This window comes from Pogoniulus pusillus, chromosome 37 (assembly GCF_015220805.1).
Source record: "Pogoniulus pusillus isolate bPogPus1 chromosome 37, bPogPus1.pri, whole genome shotgun sequence".
Lineage (NCBI taxonomy): Eukaryota > Metazoa > Chordata > Aves > Piciformes > Lybiidae > Pogoniulus > Pogoniulus pusillus.
The window spans coordinates 3,005,561-3,026,429 of record NC_087300.1 but is presented as its reverse complement, the minus strand read 5'-3'; the positions used below and the strand labels follow the sequence as shown (position 1 = coordinate 3,026,429).

The window sequence follows — 20,869 nt, the reverse complement described above, 5'->3', positions numbered from 1 at the left end:
GGTGGAATCGTAGGGTGGGGTAGGGTTGGATGGGTGGGTAAAGTCGTTTGGCGCTAAGCGCTCGCTGTAGGTAGGGGCACCTCCTGCTTAGAGCACACTCAGGGCATCATCCAGGTTGGTCTTGAACATCTCCAGGGAGGTTGTGGAGCACAGAAGCCCCCAATGTGATCAAAGATCACATTGGGGGCTTCTGTGCTCCACAACCTCCCTGGATAACCTGTTTCAGTGTCTCACCACCCTCAACCTGTGCTAGTCTCTCACCACCCTCACTACAAAGAACTTCTGTGCTCCACAACCTCCCTGGGCAACCTGTGCCAGGGTCTCACCACCCTCAACCTGTGCCAGTGTCTCACCACCCTCACTACAAAGAGCTTCTGTGCTCCACAACCTCCCTGGGCAACCTGTGCCAGGGTCTCACCACCCTCACTACAAAGAACTTCTTCTTCTGTGCTCCACAACCTCCCTGGGCAACCTGTGCCAGTGTCTCACCACCCTCCCTGCAAACAACTTCTTCCTAACATCCACTTTCAATCTCCCTTCTGCCACTTCAGACCCATTCCTCCTTGTGTGCATAAGTATGGTGCCAGCTGCTGCAGCCCTGCTGCTGCTGGGACACTCAGGGCACAGCTCCTGGCATAACTTTTCAGGCCTCCAGCTTTGTGCACTTGCAGGTGGGGTAGAATCGTAGGGTGGGGTTGGGTTGGATGGGTGGGTGGGTGGGTAAAGTCGTTTGGTGCTTACCCTTGCTGTAGGTAGGGGCACCTCCTGCTTAGAGCACACTTAGGGCATCATCCAGGTTGGTCTTGAACATCTCCAGGGAGGTTGTGGAGCACAAAAGCCCCCAATGGACTTTCAAAGTGATGAAGGGATTGGAACATCTGTCTGAGGAGGAAAGGCTGAGAGCCCTGGGGCTGTTTAGCCTGGTGAAGAGATCTGATCAATGCTTGTAAATATCTGAAGGGTAGGGAGCAAGAAGGTTCCAGGCTCTTTTCAGTGGTGTCCTGTGAGAGGACAAGAGGCAATGGATGCAAACTGGAACCTGAGGAAAAACCTCTTTGGTGTGAGGCTGCTGGAGCCCTGCAGCAGGCTGCACAAACAGGTTGTGGAGTCTCCTTCTGTGGAGACCCTCAATAACTATGTGGGTGTGTTCCTGTGTGACCTGCCCTGGAATGGGGTCCAGGGTTCATAGAATCAGGGTTGGAAGGGACCACAAGGAGCAGCCAGTCCCAACCCCCTGCCATGCCCAGGGACACCCTACCCTAGAGCAGGCTGCACACAGCCTCAGCCAGCCTGGCCTCAAACACCTCCAGCCATGGGGCTTCAACCCCCTCCCTGGGCAACCCATTCCAGCCTCTCACCACTCTCCTGCTCAACAACTTCCTCCTCACCTCCAGCCTCACTCTCCCCACCTCCAGCTTTGCTCCATTCCCCCCACTCCTGCCACTCCCTCACAGCCTCAAAAGTCCCTCCCCAGTTTTTTTGGAGCCCCCTTCAGATCCTGGCAGGCCACAAGAAGGTCACCTGGGAGCCTCCTCTGCTCCAGCCTGCACAGCCCCAACTCTTTCAGGCTGTGCTCACAGCAGAGCTGCTGCAGCCTCTGAGCATCCTCCTGGCCCTGCTCTGGACACTCTCCAGCATCTCCACAGCCCTCTTGTCCCAGGGGCTCCAGAGCTGGATGCAGGACTCCAGGTGGGGTCTCAGCAGAGCACAGCAGAGGGGGAGAATCCCCTCCCTGGCCCTGCTGGCCACACTGCTGCTGCTGCAGCCCAGGCTCTGCTTGGCTTTCTGGGCTGCAAGTGCACACTGCTGGCTGCTGTTGAGCTTCTCCTCCAGCAGCACCCCCAAGTCCCTCTCCTCAGGGCTGCTCTCCAGCCTCTCACTGCCCAGCCTGGATCTGTGCTTGGCATCACCTCCACCCAGCTGCAGGGGATTGATGCAGGTTTTTTATGGTCTCTCTTTCCTCTTTCCCCCCCCCCACCTCTTTCCCCACTCCTCCACCACTCCTCAATGGACAATCCACTTCCTTCCAGGCCCAAAAAAAAACAACAAAACCCACTAAACCAGCCAACATCTCCCATTTCTGTTTGCAGCCATCACTTGTGGCCACCCTGGCAACCCTGCCAACGGCTTGACCCAAGGGACTCAGTTCAACCTGAACGACGTGGCCAAGTTTGTGTGCAACACTGGGTACCAGCTGGAAGGGGCATCACAGTCCCAGTGCTTGGCCAATGGGCAGTGGAGCAGCAGCCTGCCCTCCTGCCGGGGTAAGTCACCTGCCTGCACCCCAGGGAGGGCCATCTGGGGGCTTATCTTGGTCTCTCTAAATCCAGCTTGTCAGAAATTCACAGCAGCTGAAGCTGGAGGGTCCTCAGGAACCTCCAAGAGGTCTTTGAGCTCTGAAGGCCTGTGGAAATCTCTTGCAACCAACTTGATTTCCTCTCTGGGCTTCACTCAGAGCTGTTAGTGGACCCTGCCCAAGCCCTGCATCCCCCACCAGGGCACTGCAGTGTGTGTTGTGAGTGAGGAGGCTGCCAGAAAGCAGCAGGCCAGGCCCTTAGCAGAAGTTTCAGGGAGGATGTTTGGGGGGAGGGGAAGGGGGTTGGGGCTTGGTGGGATCGTTTTTGTCCCCCGTGGATAATCCACTCTCTTCCAGCCATAAAAGGAACATTTGGCACTTGGTGCCATGGTCTGGCCTTGAGCTCTGTGGTAAAGGGTTGGACTTGATGATGTGTGAGGTCTCTTCCAACCCTGATGGTACTGTGGTACTGAGATTTAACAGGTAGCCCCAGAGCAGTTTACTCCAAGCAAACACCACAGAGTCTTTTGTGCAGAGCCTTTCTTCGGCTGCCCTGCTCCCCACTGGGATCAGCACTCAGCTTCACTTAACAAATTCCCTCCTCTATCCCTGCACTCCCTCCCTCAATCCAATCTCTCTGTCCATGCTGTTGCTGCATGGGTCAAGAAATTGATTGTCCTGCACTGGTGCAAGCCTCAATTGGGAGGCAGAGAGCAAGACTCTGCTGCTGAGCCTGGGGAGGCAGGGTGAGAGCCTGCAGCATCGCCTCTGCTCTCTCTGGTTTTGCTTTGTTTCTCTTTTCCCTTTTAAACCAAAACTGCTTCTCTTTTCTTTTCTTTTTTTTTTGGGGGGGTTGTTTTTATCAGCCCCAAACTCTCCTCAAACCAAACCAACCAAACCAACCCCCCAAATCCAACCAACCAAAAAAAAAAAAGAGAGAGCATCACTCCCCAAATCCAATCTGAGCTTATCCAACACTCGAGTTGCAAGTGGAGGTTTTTTCTCCCCTCCCTCACTTCCCCCCTGCTGGCTTTGGGGTTTGGTTGGAGGATGCTCTGTTCTTTTTGGTCCACACCTTTTGTTAATGGTTTTTTTTTTGATTGTTTTGGGTGTTTGGTTTTTGGTTTTTGTTTTGGTTTGGTTTTTTTTGTGGTGTTGTTTGTCTGTTTGTTTGCAGTTGTAAACTGTACTGACCCCGGGCACCTGGAAAACAGCATCCGGCAAGTGCAGCCGAGTGGGCCTCACAGATTCAGCTTTGGAACCACTGTCTCATACCAGTGCAGCCATGGATATTACTTACTGGGGACACATGTCCTTACCTGTCAGGGGGATGGCACTTGGGACCGTGCCCTCCCACAGTGTCTTTGTAAGTTTGGCACCCTAATGCCTCCTGTGCCCACCCCAGCCCCGCGCAGTCAGCCCCTGTGCTTCTCTCTGCCTTAGCTGGAGGGGTGGGGGGGGAAAGAAACCCAAACCTCTGTGCAACACCTGGAGTGCAGTGCAACACCTCGAGTGCTGGTGTAACACCTCGAGTGCTGGTGTAACACCTCGAGTGCAGTGCAACACCTCGAGTGCAGTGCAACACCTCGAGTGCAGTGCAACACCTCAAGTGCTGGTGTAACACCTAGCCTGCAGTGCAACACCTCGAGTGCAGTGCAACACCTCAAGTGCTATGCAGCACCTAGCCTGCAGTGCAACACCTCGAGTGCAGTGCAGCACCTTGAGTGCTGTTGTAACACCTCGAGTGCAGTGCAGCACCTTGAGTGCTGTTGTAACACCTCGAGTCGAGTGCAGTGCAACACCTCGAGTGCTGTTGTAACACCTAGCCTGCAGTGCAACACCTCAAGTGCTATGCAGCACCTAGCCTGCAGTGCAACACCTCGAGTGCAGTGCAACACCTCGAGTGCAGTGCAGCACCTTGAGTGTTGTGTAGCACCTACAGTACTGTTGAAACACCTTGGGTGCTGTGTAACGCCTTGAGTGCTGTGTCCAGTTCTGGGCTCCTCCATTCAAGAGAGCTCTTGAGGTGCTGGAAGGTGTTTGGAGAAGGGCAGCAAGGCTGGGGAGGGGCCTGGAGCACAGCCCTGTGAGGAGAGGCTGAGGGAGCTGGGGGGGTGCAGCCTGCAGCAGAGGAGGCTCAGGGCAGAGCTCATTGCTGATCTGCAGCTGCCTGCAGGGAGGCTGTAGCCAGGTGGGGTTGGGCTCTGCTGCCAGGCAGCCAGGGACAGAAGAAGGGGGCACAGCCTGAAGCTGTGCCAGGGCAGGTTGAGGCTGGATGTGAGGAGGAAGTTGTTGGCAGAGAGAGTGATTGGCATTGGAATGGGCTGCCCAGGGAGGTGGTGGAGTGGCTGTGGCTGGAGGTGTTTAAGAGGAGGCTGCATGAGGCACTTAGTGCCATGGGTGAGTTAGTTAGAAGGGCTGGGTGCTAGGTTGTGCTGGCTGAGCTTGGAGGTCTCTTCCAACCTGCTTGATTCTGTGATTCTGTGAAGAACCCCCCCCAAACATCTGTGTCCAAACCCCCTTTGTAATCCACAAAGGGTCACAGATCTGTTTCTCAGTTGGACAAGACCTCCAAGGTCATCCAGTCCAACCAACAACCATTAAAGTGTGTCCTAGAGGGTCATGGCTGCAGGGTTCTTGAGTGGCTGCAGGGTTCTTGAGTGTCTCCAGGCATGGTGGCTCCACCTCCCTGGGCAGCCCTAGGATGGCCATTTCACAGCATCACAGAGTGTCAGGGGCTGGAAGGGACCTCCAAAGCTCAGCCAGTCCAACCCCTGCCAGAGCAGGAGCTCCCAGAGCAGATCACACAGCAACACAGCCAGGTGGGGTCTGAATATCTCCAGAGGGAGACTCCACAGCCCCCCTGGGCAGCCTGTGCCAGGGCTCTGGCACCCTCACAGGGAAAAAAATCCTCCTCATGTTTCCATGGAACCTCCTCTGCCTCAGCTGCCACCATTGCCCCTTGGCCTGTGCCTGGGCATCCCCCAGCAGAGCCTGGCTGCAGCCTCCTGCCACTCACCTGCACACATTGATAACCACTGCTGAGGTCACCTCTCAGCTCCTCCTCTCCCAGCAGCACAGCCCCAGCTCCCTCAGGCTCTGCTCCTAACAGAGCTGTTCCATTCCCTTCAGCACCTCTGTGGCTCTGTGCTGGACTCTCTCCAGCAGTTCTACGTCCCTCTTGAGCTGGGGGGCCCAGAGAGACTAAAGCAGCTGCCACCTCTTTGCCTGACCACCACAAATTGCCATGGAGCTCCTCCAGTCTGAACTGGCTGAGCTGTTCCAAAGCCACCACTCCTGCCTTGTTCCTCCTCTCCTCCTCCTCCTCCTCCTCCATGCCCAACTCGTGCAGAGCAGTCTGGGGCACCTTTCCCTTCCCTCTTGTCAGCAGCATGGCACCTGCCCACGCTTGCAGCACCCTGCACAGGCCCTGGGGAATTGACAAGTGACAGCCTGGGGTCCCTGCAGCTGGGGAGGGGCTTCAGGGGGGTGGTTACCCTCCTGAAACTGGGAGTGTGATTCTTCAGGCTGATCCCTCAGCACACAGCAATCCAGATAAGCCAAAGGCATCTCCTCCCTTGCAGTGCTGATGCCCTTTAAAGCCTGGGAAGTGGAGCTCCATCAACAGCAGCTCAGTGTCCCAGGAGCTGGTGCTGGAAGGGGGAGGCTGGGTGGGGGTGGGGGGAAATGTTGATGTTAAATCTGATCCAGCTGAAGGTGTCCCTGCAGGGCAGTTGAAGTGGATGATCCTTCCAGGTCCCTTCCAACCCACAGATGAGTTTCCCAGGGAACCTCTGAAGTGCACAGCAGTCATGGAGTGGTTTGGCTTGAAAGAGACCTTAAAGCTCAGCCAGTTCCCAGCCTGTCCCTTGGGCAAGGGACACTTCTAGCCCAGGTTGCTCATCCAGCCTGGCTTTGCTCACCTCCAGGGAGGGAGCAGCCACAACTTCCCCTCTCCATACCCAAACCCTTAGCAGCTCTGAGAGAATAAGCTCCTCTCCTACAGGACACAGCTGTAAGGTCCTTCTGTGCCACACCTGCACCATGGCCTGAGCCACATGGGGTTTGGTGGCCTCTGGGGCATCATCAAGCTGCCAAAGCCCCACGTAGCAACCCCACCCGTGCAGGGCTCTGCCGTGCTCCTGCTCCACCTGCCTTGAGGAGGAGGGGAGGGGAGAGGAGAGGAGAGGAGAGGAGAGGAGAGGAGAGGAGAGGAGAGGAGAGGAGAGGAGAGGAGAGGAGAGGGGAGGAGAGGAGAGGAGAGGAGAGGGGAGGGGAGGGGAGGGGGAGGGGAGGGGAGGGGAGGGGAGGGGAGAGGAGAGGAGAGGAGAGGAGAGGAGAGGAGAGGAGAGGAGAGGAGAGGAGAGGAGAGGAGAGGAGAGGAGAGGAGAGGAGAGGAGAGGAGAGGAGAGGAGAGGAGAGGAGAGGAGAGGAGAGGAGAGGGGAGGGGAGGGGAGGGGAGGGGAGGGGAGGGGAGAAGAGGGGGGGAGAGGGGGGGAGAGGGGGGGAGAGGAGAGGAGAAGAGGGGAGAGGGGAGGGGAGAGGAGAGGAAAAGAGGGGAGAGGAGAGGAGAGGAAAAGAGGGGAGAGGAGAAGAGGGGAGAGGGGAGGAGAGGAGAGGAGAGGAGAGGAGAAGAAGGGAGAGGAGAAGAAGGGAGAGGAGATGGGGAGGAGAAGAAGGGAGAGGAGATGGGGAGGGGAAAAGAGGGGAGAGGAAAGGAGGGGGGAGGAGAGGAGTGAGCCTGGCAGGCAGCTCCTTCGGGGCTGATGCTGTCGTGTGTCTCTTGCAGTGGTCTCTTGTGGCCACCCTGGCTCCCCTCCCCACGCCCAGCTCTCGGGGGACAAGCACACGGTGGGCTCGGTGGTGAGGTACAGCTGCCTGGGCAAGCGGACGCTGATCGGCAACGCCACCCGCATGTGCCAGCTGGACGGGCGCTGGAGCGGCTCCCTGCCCCACTGCTCAGGTGAGGGGGCAAGGCAGGGCACCCTGCGAGCCCAGCAGCACAGCCTGGGGGGGTTGGGAGGGACCTGGAGAAGAGGAGGCTCAGGGGAGACCTTATTGCTGTCTGCAACTACCTGAAGGGTGGTTGTGGCCAGGAGGAGGTTGCTCTCTTCTCTCAGGTGGCCAGCACCAGAACAAGAGGACACAGCCTCAGGCTGTGCCAGGGGAGATTTAGGCTGGAGGTGAGGAGAAAGTTCTTCACTGAGAGAGTCATTGGACACTGGAATGGGCTGCCCGGGGAGGTGGTGGAGTCGCCGTCCCTGGAGCTGTTCAAGGCAGGACTGGACGTGGCACTTGGTGCCATGGTCTGGCCTTGAGCTCTGTGCTAAAGGGTTGGACTTGATGATCTGTGAGGTCTCTTCCAACCCAGAGGATGCTGTGATGCTGTGTGATACTTAAAGATCAGCCAATCCAGCCCCTCCCTGCACCAGCAGGGCACCCACAGCAGCCTGCTCGGGATCACAATGCCCAGAGCGGGTTGGGAGCTCTGCACAGGAGGAGGCTTCACAGCCTCTCTGGGCAGCCTGCTCCAGGGCTCTGTCACCACTGCCACCCAGAGAAGCATGCCCAGGATGCTTCCTCAAGGCTCCTGTCCCGGAATCCCAGCATGGTGGAGTTGGAAAGGACCTCTGGAGCTCACCCAGCCCAACCCTCCTGCTCCAGCAGGGCACCCACAGCAGCTTGCCCAGGATCACAGTGCCCAGATGGGGTTGGCAGCTCTGCAGAGAAGGAGGCTCCACAGCCTCTCTGGGCAGCCTGCTGCAGGGCTTCTCATTCACCTTGAACCATAGCCCCAAGCACCACATCCAATCCAGCCTGAAACACCTCCAGGCTGAGTGACTCCAGCACCTCCCTGGGTAGCTCATCCCAGTGCCTGACCCCACTCCTGGTCCTGAGTGAGAGAGAAACAGAAAAGTTCCTGAGGAGCCAAACTCAGCCCAGGGGCTTGGGAGATGCAGTGAGCTGTGTGTGATGTGGGGTGCTGGGATCTGAGGCAAGGGCCTGCAGTGGAAGGCAGGGTGCTGGGTGAGTGGCAGGATGCTGTGCAAAGCCCTCCCCAGGCCATCCCATCATTTGTTCCATGGAGAGCAGGGAGGCAGATGAAGGAAGAGCTTAGCTGGAGCAGAGCATTTGGGACAAGTGTTCACTTTTCATTCTGCCACTTGGATTTAGCAGCTCCACTTGACCAGGTCTGACCTCTGCTTTGGTTGGGCAAAGCAAAATCAAGTGGAGTCATCCTCAGCTTTGCAAGCTGTGAGCTGTGGAGTTCTTGATCTGAAGCTGCTCAGAAAGGTTCTCTGCTCCAGTTTGTGCTTCCCCTCTCCCCCAGTGTGGTTTCAGAGAGTGAAGAGGTGACTCAGGTCATCTTGGAGGGTAAGAGTTGTGGCAGCATTTGGTGTTGCTGTGCCTGCTGGTGCCTGCTTGTGGGCTTTTGCTGGACGACTTTGCTGGAGGCAGCTTTAGCCCAAGGCCCTCTGTGACTGGAGGCCTGGTGAGTGCCCCCTGGGAGAGGCTCCTCTGCTACACCAAACTCAGGCAGTGCAGATCCAGCAGCAGTGAAGAACACAGCCCAAGGTTCTCCATGGGGTGTGGAAGCTCCCTAGGACGTGGCAGCAGCTTTTGCAAGATGAAGGAGGAGACCTTGGCACAAGTCATGACCAAAAGGCAATGGATTCATGGAATCATTTAGCTTGGAAGAGACCTTTCAGATCACCCAGTCCAACCCTTACCCCAGCACTGCCAGGTCACCACTAAACCTTGGGCCCTCAGCACCACATCTCCACAGCTTTGAATCCCCTCCAGGGCTGGGGACTCTACCACTGCCCTGGGCAGCCTGGGCCGGGGCTTGACCACCCTGTAGGGGAAGAAATTGTTCCTGCTGAACCTGGAGCCTTCTCCCCTTCCTCTTTCCAAGCAGACACCTTCCCCAGGTGATGAGTTTGCTCAGTGCCATCTGTATGGCTCTGCAAGAGCTGTGCCTGCAGCAAGGCACAGCAGGGCCAGGAGCATCCTTACAAACCGCAGGAGCCAAATTGCCTCTCCTGGCTTGGGGGTGGCTGTGCTTACCCAGGGCATTAGTGGAGCAAGCCAAGAGCAGGCACCCACAGTGTAAGGCTGTGTCAGGCAGCAGGGAGCTGGGCATGACTCCAACCTGCTCCAGAGCACCCCTGTGAGAGGTATCTGCTCCAGCTGCTCTCCTCCTCCTGCCCTCCCCCCAACCCCTAGCCCAGCTCCAAGCGGTCACAACTTGTACCAGTGGCTGTTTCTCAGCTGGATCTCTCCTGCCTTTGTGCTCCAAGCCCAACAGCTTCTTGTTCTGCAGGTACAACAGGGCTTGCTGAGGTGGCTTGGGGCATGCCATCATTTTGGCTTGGAGGGGAAGCTTGCAGATGCCTGATGTTGGCAACCGAGCTGCTGTCTGCTGGAGCAGCTGCCACGCAAGGTAGCTGCAGCTGCTGCAGACTCCATCCTGAGCCTCAAGAGTTAGGGCCAGAATTTGCAACCAGCTTAAAGCCAGTGGGAGCCTGCAGTCAGGAGGTGCTTCAGCTGGAGTTGTTCTGCTGACAGCCAGAGCTAAGCTGAGTTAGTCTCAGAGCCCAAATCTCTGTGTGGTGAGAGGGAGGAAAGGCCAAATGAGCAGAGCAGATTTAGACTGGAGATTAGGAAGAAATCGTTGGCAGTGAGGGTGAGGAGACACTGGCACAGGTTGCCCAGGGAGGCTGTGGATGCTCCCTCCCTGGAGATGTTCAGGGCCAGGCTGGATGAGCCCTTGAGCAGCCTGGGCTGGTGGGAGGTGTCCCTGCCCGTGGCAGGGGGGTCAGAACTGGATGATCTTTGAGGTCCCTTCCAACCCATTCCATAAGTCTCTGCATCTTCCTTGCTTCCTCTGCTGATGCTGTGCTCTCTTCTTACCAGGAAGCAGCCAGGGGGTGTGTGGTGACCCCGGGATCCCCTCCCATGGCATTGGGCTGGGAGATGCCTTCGAGGTGGGCAGCGTGGTGAGGTTCAGCTGCGAGCCTGGGTACCTGCTGCGGGGCTCAGCCGAGAGGACCTGCCAGGCCAACGGCTCCTGGACTGGCACCCAGCCAGAGTGTGAAGGTACTTTGCCAGCCCTCATCCTCTCCTCCATCACAGCAGGCCAGCTGTGGTGGCCCCAGAATTCCAGCAGCAGGGACAGCTGCCCTGACAGCTCGTCACAGTGAGGGCACAGACAGGCAGAGTCTGCTCAGCCAGTTTGCTGATGGCACCAAACTGGGAGGCTTGGCTGATGGATCCTAAGGGCTGATGGAGCCTAAGGGCTGGTGGGGCTGAAGGGCTGATGGAGCTGAAGGGCTGATGGAGCCTAAGGGCTGGTGGGGCTGAAGGGCTGATGGAGCCTAAGGGCTGGTGGGGCTGAAGGGCTGGTGGAGCCTAAGGGCTGGTGGGGCTGAAGGGCTGATGGAGTCTAAGGCTGATGGGGCTGAAGGGCTGTTAGAGCTGAAGGGCTGATGGAGTGGAAGGCTGTGCTGCTATCCAGTGAGACCTGGACAGACTGAGAGCTGGGCACAGAGGAAGCAAATGAGGTCCAACAAGGACAAGTACAGTCTTGCACCTGGGGAGGGATAATAAACTGCAGCAGTCCAGGCTGGGAGGTGACTGTTGCAGAGCAGCCCCAAGGAGAGGGAGCTGGGAGTGCTGGGGGAGAGCATCCATGGCACAGCAATGTGCCCTGGGGACCAAGAGGCCAATGGGGTCCTGGGGGGCATTGAGCAGAGTGTGTCCAGCAGATCAAGGGAGGTTCTCCTGCCCCTCTGCTCTGCCCTGGGGAGATCTCATCTTGAGCACTGCCTTCAGTTTTGGGCTCCCCAGTTTCAGAGGGACAGGGATCTGCTGGAGAGAGTCCAGGAAAGGGCTGTGAGGATGATGAGGGGACTGGAGCTGGTGAGGAGAGGCTGAGGGCCCTGGGGCTGCTTAGTCTGGAGAAGAGAAGACTGAGAGGGGATTGAATCAATGTCTGTAACTCTCTGAGAGCTGGGGGTCAGGAGGGGGGGACAGGCTCTGCTCACTGCTCCCTGGGACAGGACAAGCAGCAATGGATGGAAGCTGCAGCACAGGAGGTTGCAGCTCAGCACAAGGGGGAACTTCTTGCCTGGAAGGGTCCCAGAGCACTGGCACAGGCTGCCCAGAGAGGTTGTGGAGTCTCCTTGTGTGGAGCCTTTCCAGGCCTGTCTGGCTGTGTTCCTGTGTGCCCTGAGCTAGATTGGAAGGCCCTGCCCTAGCAGGAGGGGTTGGACTGGATGAGCTCTTTGGGTCTCTTCCAGCCTCTGGCATCCTGTGATGTGGTCTCTTGATCTGCAGCTCAGAATCCCAGGGTGCCAGGCTGGAAGAGAGCCCAAGGGTCATATGGACCAAGCTTTCTAGGTGGTAGTGGAGCTGGAATGAGCTGTTCCAGCCCCCTAGCAAGATGAGTTCTCAGACTGCCCAGCACAGAGGACTCCACTGCTTCCCTTGATCTGCATCATGTATCCTGCTGGATGCTCACAGATGTGGGGGACAGCAAGCAGGCTGCAGAGGGACTGTGCCCAAAGGCTTGCAGGGACAGGATGAGGGACAATGGTTTGAACTGAGAGCAGAGCAGATTGAGACTGGCTGTGAGGAACAAGTTCTGCAGCAGGAGGCTGCTGGAACACTGCAGCATGTTGCCCAGGGAGATAGTTGAGGCTCCATCCCTGGAGATATTCAAGGTCAGGCTGGACATGGCTCTGGGCAGCCTGCTCTAGTGGAGGATGTTCCTGCTGCCTGCAGGGGGGTTGGACTGGATGAGCTTTTGGAGGTCCCTTCCAAGCCAAACCATTCTCTGATGTCCTGTTTGGGTGAGAAGGCCTGAGGGTAGCACCAGTTCATGGTGTCCCTGTCGAGGAAACTCCCCAGAGTGAGCAGTGCCAACAGCTTCCAACCTCCACCAGGAGTGGGGCTGACACTTCCAAGACCCATTTCCATCAAGCAGGATGCAAGCTCTGACCCAGTGAGCACAGCTTCATCTTTTCAAAGCCCAAAGCTCTTCTTTTTCCATTTGAAGGGATCAAATAAGAGCCTGGAATCCAATCTAATGAACCCCCAGCTGGATTCTCTGAGCTCTGCTGCTGCTGCTGCTGCTGTTTGAGGGAAGTGCTTTAAAACATCAGCTGGGGAAAGAACAAAAAGAGGCTTGAAAGGAAGCAGGGTAACCAAAATTCACAGAGACCTGGGCAAGAGCTTCTCTCCAGCTGTTTTGAAAGCCAAAAAAAAACCCCTCTTTGGAAATGAATTGGGAATTGATTCCAGCTTGATGGAGCTCTTGATGGAGAAGATGAATCATTGTATGAACCCATTTGGGTCTCAGGGTAGAGCTTTGGGGGGTTTTGTTTCATTCTCTGGTTGGTGGTGTTTGGTTTTCCCTCTCCCCCACCCTGCTGGTGTTCATTAATAACCCAGCAGATTCCAAAGGCACCCAGAGAGGGATCCTTGGCAGGCATTTGGATGCCTTCCTTTCATCCTTTGTGAATGACAGCAGGATGCCCACGAAGGGGTCACTCACTGGGAAGTGCTGCCTGGGCAATATAGGAAAGTCCATCTGGACATGGACCAACGTGGAGAAGGCCCAGGGGAGGCCACAAAGATGACCTTGGATGGAGCTGGATGATCTTTAAGGTCTCTTCCAACCCACTCTATGGGCCAGTGCTGAGGAAAGCAGCCTGTGAGGGGTAATTCCCTAGTGGGAGGTGCCCATGGCATTGGGGTTGGAAGCTTTGAGGTCACTTCCAACCTAAACCATTCAGTGAGTCTGCCCTGCTCTTGTGAGCCTCCCACCTGGAGTCCTGTCTCCAACACAAGAAGGACATGGACCTGTTGGAGAAGGTCCAGAGGATGAGGTCCAGCATGAAGATGCTCAGAGGGCTGGAGAACCTCTGCTGTGTGAGCAGGCTGAGAGAGTTGGGGTTGTCCAGCTAGGAGAAGAGAAGGCTCCAGGGAGACCTTAGAGCAACCTTCCAGTACCTGAAGAGGGCTACAGGAGAGCTGGGGAGAGACTTTTGACAAGGGCTGGGAGTGACAGGATGAGAGGGAGTGGATTTGAGCTGGAAAAGGAGAGATTGAGACTGGAGATGAGGAAGAAATGATTTCCAGTGAGGGTAGTGAGACACTGGAACAGGTCACCCAGGAAGGCTGTGGATGTCCCCTCCCTGGGAGTGTTTAGGTCCAGGTTGGACAAGGCCTTGAGCAGCCTGGGCTGGTGGGAGGGTTAGAGTGTCCCTGCCCATGGCAGAGGTTGGAACTGACTGATCTGGAAGGTCCCTTCCAAGCCAAAGCAGTCTGTGGTGCTGTGATTTGCCATGGAGTAGTTCTGGCTGAGCTGCCCTGGAGGCTTTACCTGTGCTGAGAAGAGTCAGCTGCAGGCTGGGAGCCTTGGGGCTTGGGTGGGCAGGGGTGGCTGTGCTGGGGGGCTCTGGTGAGGAGGGGTGGCTGTGTTTGGGGTTCAGTGAGTGAGGAGGGGTGGCTGTGTTTGGGGGTTCTGGTGAGGAGGGGTGGCTGTGCTGGGGGGTTCTGGTGAGGAGGGGTGGCTGTGTTTGGGGGTTCTGGTGAGGAGAGGTGGCTGTGCTGGGGGGTTCTGGTGAGGAGGGGTGGCTGTGTTTGGGGGTTCTGGTGAGGAGGGGTGGCTGTGTTTGGGGGTTCTGGTGAGGAGGGGTGGCTGTGCTGGGGGGTACTGGTGAGGAGGGGTGGCTGTGTTTGGGGGTTCTGGTGAGGAGAGGTGGCTGTGCTGGGGGGTTCTGGTGAGGAGGGGTGGCTGTGTTTGGGGGTTCTGGTGAGGAGGGGTGGCTGTGTTTGGGGGTTCTGGGTGAGGAGGGGTGGCTGTGTTTGGGGGTTCTGGGTGAGGAGGGGTGGCTGTGCTGGGGGGTTCTGGTGAGGAGGGGTGGCTGTGTTTGGAGTTCTGGATGAGGAGGGGTGGCTGTGTTTGGGGTTCAGTGAGTGAGGAGGGGTGGCTGTGTTTGGGGGTTCTGGTGAGGAGGGGTGGCTGTGTTTGGGGTTCAGTGAGTGAGGAGGGGTGGCTGTGTTTGGGGTTATGGGTGAGGAGGGGTGGCTGTGCTGGGGGGTTCTGGGTGAGGAGGGGTGGCTGTGTTTGGGGGTTCTGGGTGAGGAGGGGTGGCTGTGTTTGGGGGTTCTGGGTGAGGAGGTTTGGCTGTGTTTGGGGGGTTCTGGGTGAGGAGGGGTGGCTGTGTTTGGGGTCATGGTTGAGGAGGTTTGGCTGTGTTTGGGGTTCCTGGATGAGGAGGTTTGGCTGTGTTTGGGGTTCCTGGGTGAGGAGGTTTGGCTGTGTTTGGGGTTATGGGTGAGGAAGTTTGGCTGTGTTTGGGGTTCCTGGATGAGGAGGTTTGGCTGTGTTTGGGGTTCCTGGGTGAGGAGGTTTGGCTGTGTTTGGGGGTTCCTAACTTTGCCCTTTCACTTCCCAGTGATCTCCTGTGGGAACCCAGGGACCCCCAGCAACGCCAGGGTTACGTTCAACGATGGTTTGGTGTTCTCCAGCTCCATCATTTATCAGTGCAGGGAAGGTTACTACTCCACAGGGGTGCTGAGCAGGCACTGCACAGTCAATGGCACCTGGACTGGGACCAACCCAGAGTGTACAGGTGAGCTCTGGGATGGATTCCTGCAAGATAAGCTGAAGGATGCTGCCAGGCTCCGGGGAGGGGCTGCCAGGGCTGGAGATGAGCACACAGATGTGTGCCATGCTAAGAACCTCAGCTAAACTGCCTGGTGGCAGCAGCAGTCTCTCAGCCTGCCAGTTCTGGGAGCATCTAATGGAAAAGTCCTGTTTTGGAGCTGGGATTTTTCCAGCTGGATGAAGGGAGCTCTGTAACGACTGCAGGAGTCGATGTCAGCCGACTCGGAGGGGCTCTCTGGGGCTGCTTCTGCATGTGAGCATCCTGCCTGCTGCTCTGCCAGCACCAGGACTTGCATGAGCTGAGCTCTGAAGCCCTCAGCCCGAGTGTTACATCTCCTCATGGCTTCTCCCCACGGGTGGCTGCGGCAGGGCTGTGGATGATGGCAAACGTGGGCTTACATAAGAGACAGTAAGCAGGGTAGGCAGAGCTGGGGGTGCCATGGGCACAGCCTTCCACCTAGCCTGGCTTTGACCCAGGTTTTCTTTAATGTTTCATGGGTGTTAATGCTTCTCCTTGCAAGGTCTTAATGTTCCATTAAGATCACTCAGCAGGAGCAAAGCTTTCCCCACCTGCTGGAGCTCAGCCTGCTCCAAAGGCTCCTTGCCCCGCGCTGAGGAAGGCACCGGAATGAGCTGCCCAGGGAGGTGGTGGAGTCACCCAGCCTGGATGTGTTTGGATGTGGTGCTTAGGGATATGATTCCAGGTGAACCCTGTAGAGCAGGCTTCTAGGTTGGGCTTGGTGCTCCTGAGGGGCTTTGCCAACCTGGATGCTTCTGTGACATCTGACAGCGAAAGATGCTCAGGGCCTGGATGATCTTGGAGGTCTCTTCCAACCTGGTTGATGATTCTATGAGCAACAGGTTTTTAGCTGCTGCAGCCTCAGGCAGGACAGTGGCCAAGGCCCAGCTGCACATGGGGATGGGTAGCCAGAAATGCTTCTTGCCTTTTGCTTTGGCAGTGATCAACTGTGGTGACCCAGGGGTGCCAGCCAACGGCATCCGCCTGGGCAGCGACTTCACCTACAACAAAACAGTGGTGTTCCAGTGCACCCCTGGCTACATGATGGAGTCAGACAGGGCATCCTCTCTGACCTGCACCAAAGACAGGACCTGGAATGGCACCAAGCCCACCTGCAAGGGTAAGGCTGGCACCTGTGTGAGTGTGGGGAGGGTACAAGTTCCACAGCCCGCGAACTGCTCATGCCAAGGTAACAGGCAGCAACTGCTGCACGGTGCCAGGAGCCCAGCTGGGAGCTCCTTGGTGCTCTAGAGCTCAGGCTGTCCCAGCTGGGAGTTCATCAGCTCTGCCACTCACTCAGTCTGTCCCACTTGGTTGTCCCTCAGCACTATCACTCACTCACTCTATCCCACCTGACTATCCCTCACCTCTATCACTCAGCCTGTCCCTCACTCCTATCACTCAGTCTGTCTCACCTGGTTGTCCCTCACCTCTATCACTCAGCCTGTCCCTCACTCCTATCACTCAGTCTGTCTCACCTGGTTGTCCCTCACCTCTATCACTCAGCCTGTCCCTCACTCCTATCACTCAGTCTGTCCCACCTGGTTGTCCCTCACCTCTATCACTCAGTCTGTCCCACTTGGCTATCCCTCAGACGTGTCACTTAGCCTGTCCTTCACCCCTGTCACTCAGTCTGTCCCATCTTGCTGTCACTCAGCCTGTTCCTCCTGGTTGTCCCTCACCCCTATAACTCAATCTGTCCCACGTGGCTGTCCCTCATCCCTGTCACTCAGCCTGTTTCTCCTGGTTGTCCCTCACCCCTATAACTCAATCTGTCCCACCTGGCTGTCCCTCAGCCCTGTCCCTCAGCCCTGTCACTCAGCCTGTTTCTCCTGGTTGTCCCTCACCCCTATCACTCAGTCTGTGCTACCTTGCTGTCACTCAGCCTGTCCCACCTGGCTATCCCTCAGCCCTTTCACTCAGCCTGTTCCTCACTCCTGTCTCCTCTGCTGATGGCACTTGCACAGTTTCCCCACCACAGCCTGGACACTTTGCTAGCTTTAGGTCTCTCTCCTCACCTCAGGCTTTAGGTCTCTCACCTCACCTCGCACCTGGGAGCCAGGAAATTGCTGTTAGCCCTGGGGTAGGGGAGGAGAAGTGAAGCACAGAGAGCAAAGGGACTTCCTCTTGCCACAGCTCAGATCAGCCTCCAGTGAAAGCTTGTGTTTTGCCTTGGCATCAGCTTGTTTCTCCCAACTCCTTCCATTATTCCTCAGCTTTGAAACTGCCTCTGCAGCTCAGAGATAGGACAAGGAAATAACAGAGCAGCTGCAGAGCAATCTGGATCTCTTCTGCCAGTGGTTTACTCCCCCAGCAAACGTAGACAAGGCTTGGAGCAAGCTCTGTGCTCTTCTTTAGCAAGCTGGAAAGTTCACCTGTCATGATTCTGATTTAAACACAGACCACAGAGGGGGAAAAAAAGAGCAAACAACCTTCCCAAGTCCACTTCAGTTCCTTCAGAGGCTGTAAAGAGCAATTCTCACACTCCTCTTTCATCCTCTTCACCGAGTTAATGTGGCAGGAGTAATGCAGAGTGTGGCCAGAGCCTCATCTGGGGGCCAGGCTGTTTTGCATGAGTTCAGCATCTTCCTCCCCCAGTGCTCCTCTGAGCTGGAAAGCAGAGAGCTGCAAAACAATGTCACTGTAGGACCCCCATGGAGTGGATGGAATCCAGGCTGGTTGTTGGTTCCACTGCTCAGCTGAAGCTCAGCCAGGCTCTCCCAACCCTCTGCATCTTCCAGGTGCTCTGAGAAGAGCTTCCCCATTAAACCCTGGAAGGGGTTTGGGCTTCAGCTGGAGGTAAGCAGCAACTCCAGAGTCTGACTTGGAGATTTGGGGTTTGCTTAACTCCAAAGGCAAACTCCTGAGGTTTGCAACTGCACACACACAGAGCTGGAAGAGGTCTGGGGAGGCCCTGCTAGGCCAGTCCCAGGAGGTGCTGGTGAGAGCAGGAGGTGACCTGGATCCCACACGAGCACTAACACCGCCGGGACGCCGGCAGAGCTGAGCAGCTTTTGCTCTTCCTTCAGCTATCCTCTGCAAACCTCCCCAAGCCATTCCCAACGGGAAAGTGGTGGGCTCGGATTTCAGCTGGGGCTCCAGTGTGAGCTACGCCTGCCTGGAAGGCTACCAACTGTCCCTGCCGGCCGTGCTCACCTGCGAGGGCAACGGCAGCTGGAGCGGCGAGATCCCGCAGTGCTTCCGTGAGTGCCACGGGCTGGGCTGGGAGCACAGGGAGGGGAGCTGCTGCTGGGGCTGCTCCTGGGCTCCCCTCTTCAGGAGAGACAGGGAAACTGCTGGGGAGGGTACTACAGAAGCCCGTGGAGATGCTTGAGGGGCTTGGAGCATCCCCACGAGGAGCAAAGGCTGAGAGCCCTGGGGGCGGTGAGCCTGGAGAGGAGCAGCCCCAGAGGGGTCTGAGCAGTGCTCAGCAGTGGCTGAAGGGTGGGGGGCAAGGGGCTGGGGTCAGGATCTTGCCAGTGGTACCCAGGGACAGGACAAGGGGCAGTAGGCACAAACTGGGAGGCTTGGAGAAGAGCAGCCCCAGAGGGGTCTGAGCAGTGCTCAGCAGTGGCTGAAGGGTGGGAGGCAAGGGGCTGGGGTCAGGATCTTGCCAGTGGTACCCAGGGACAGGACAAGGGACAGTGGGCACAAACTGGAAGTGCAATGCTCAGCCAAAGCAGAAGGGTGAGGGGCAAGAGGATGGGGATGGGCTCCTGTCAGTGATGCCCAGGGACAGGACAAGGGGCAGAGGGCACAAACTGGGAGGCTTGGAGAAGAGCAGCCCCAGAGGGGTCTGAGCAGTGCTCAGCAGTGGCTGAAGGATGGGGTCAGGCTCTTGCCAGTGGTACCCAGGGACAGGACAAGGGGCAGTGGGCACAAACTGGAAGTGCAATGCTCAGCAAGAGCAGAAGGGTGAGGGGCAAGAGGGTGGGGATGGGCTCCTGTCAGTGGTGCCCAGGCACAGGACAAGGGGCAGTGGGCACAAACTGGAACCCAGGAGGTGCCACCTAAACAGGAGGAGAAACTTGTTTGGTGTGAGGCTGCTGGAGGCCTGCAGCAGGCTGCCCAGAGAGGTTGTGGAGTCTCCTTCACTGCAGAGCTTCCAACCCCACCTGGCCATTGTGCTCCTGGGCAAGCTGCTGGGGGTGCCCTGCTGGAGCAGGGAGGGCTGGACTGGATGATCTTTAAGGCCCCTTCCAACTCAAGCCCTTCTCTGATTCCATGCTAGGGAAAGCAGGCAGCAAAGCCTTCTCCTTTTAATCCCCTGCTCAAGGCCAGGCTTTGATGGCAGGGGCTGGCAAGGTTTGGGCCAGGATCAAATCCATCTTTAGGTGATGAAGGTTCTTGGGGTGGTCCATCACTACCCACTTGCCTCTCTGCCCATTGCAGCTGTGTTCTGTGGTGACCCAGGGATACCTGCCCAGGGCAGGAGGGAGGACAGAGGCTTCACCTACCGCTCGTCTGTCTCCTTCTCCTGCTTGGCCCCACTCGTGCTGGTGGGCTCAGCCCGGAGGTTCTGCCAGTCTGATGGGACATGGAGTGGGACCCAGCCCAGCTGCATAGGTAAGGAGAGACTCTTCTGTCCTGCAGCTAAGAGCTTTGAGTGGTCAAAGCTCTCTTTGCAGCAAGGTTGGGTTTCTGCTCTGGGTTTACAGACATCTGCACTCTGCCCAGGGACACCCTATCCTAGAGCAGGCTGCACACAGCCTCAGCCAGCCTGGCCTCAAACACCTCCAGCCATGGGACCTCAACCCTGGGCAACCCATTCCAGCCTCTCACCACTCTCCTGCTCAACAACTTCCTCCTCACCTCCAGCCTCACTCTCCCCACCTCCAGCTTTGCTCCATTCCCCCCAGTTCTATCACTCCCTGACAGCCTTAAAAGTCCCTCCTCAGCTTTGGGTTTGTGCCTTCTAGCTGGTGGTAGACAACAAATCTCCTTCTCTCAGGGCTTGCTGCTTAAGATTCAACACCTGGCCCCAGCATTGCTGCTGGAGCTAAAGGCTGCTGCGCTGGGCAGGGGCAGGCAGAGCTCTGCCCTGGCTGCCAGCAGCTCTGCTTGGACAGGCTGCCTCTGTTCTTGGCTTTGCAGACCCCAGCCTCACCACCTGTGCCGACCCAGGGGTGCCTCTCTTCGGGATGCAGAACAACTCCCAGGGCTACCAGGTAGGGGCACAGCAGCCAGGGGCTCCTCGGCTGCACCCTGGCACTTGGTCCATGGCTGAGTCCCTGCTCCGGGGCTGTGTCCTTCATGTGTGTCCCCAGGGATTCCTGTGTCCTCCCGTGGGTTCCTGTGGCTTCCCATGGATCTTATTGATCCTTCCCATGTTCTGTTGATTTGTGTCTCCTCCCATGGATCCCTCTGCCCTTTGTTTCTCCTCTCATGGATCTCTATTACCTGCCATGAGCACACCTCCATCCAGATCAGAGTGTGGGTGGGTGGCAAAGGCACCCAGCGTGGTGCAGTCTTTGTTCAGGAGGGTGGCAAAGACACCCAGCGTGGTGCAACCTTGCTCAGGAGGGTGGTAAAGGCACCCAGAGGTGCTGCAGCCTTGCTCAGGAGGGTGGCAAAGGCACCCAGCATGGTGCAGCCTTGCTCAGGAGGGTGGCAAAGACACCCAGCGTGGTGCAGCCTTGCTCAGGAGGGTGGCAAAGGCACCCAGAGGTGCTGCAGCCTTGCTCAGGAGGGTGGCAAAGGCACCCAGCATGGTGCAGCCTTGCTCAGGAGGGTGGCAAAGACACCCAGCGTGGTGCAGCCTTGCTCAGGAGGGTGGCAAAGGCACCAGAGGTACTGCAGCCTTGCTCAGGAGGGTGGCAAAGGCACCCAGCATGGTGCAGCCTTGCTCAGGAGGGTGGCAAAGGCACCCAACATG

General features: G+C 57.3%; 1 protein-coding gene across 1 annotated transcript in view; it reads left to right on the top strand.

Annotated features, from left to right (window-relative positions):
* The window catches only part of CSMD2 (CUB and Sushi multiple domains 2), a 439,963-nt gene that overhangs the window by 398,668 nt on the left and 20,426 nt on the right, over window positions 1–20,869 (top strand). The window contains exons 55-63 of the mRNA XM_064172682.1: window positions 2,091–2,264; window positions 3,474–3,662; window positions 7,086–7,259; window positions 10,214–10,396; window positions 14,764–14,940; window positions 15,935–16,114; window positions 18,024–18,197; window positions 19,387–19,560; window positions 20,089–20,162. Coding sequence (XP_064028752.1) covers window positions 2,091–2,264; window positions 3,474–3,662; window positions 7,086–7,259; window positions 10,214–10,396; window positions 14,764–14,940; window positions 15,935–16,114; window positions 18,024–18,197; window positions 19,387–19,560; window positions 20,089–20,162 — 1,499 coding nt within the window. The remainder of the gene's footprint in view (window positions 1–2,090; window positions 2,265–3,473; window positions 3,663–7,085; window positions 7,260–10,213; window positions 10,397–14,763; window positions 14,941–15,934; window positions 16,115–18,023; window positions 18,198–19,386; window positions 19,561–20,088; window positions 20,163–20,869) is intronic.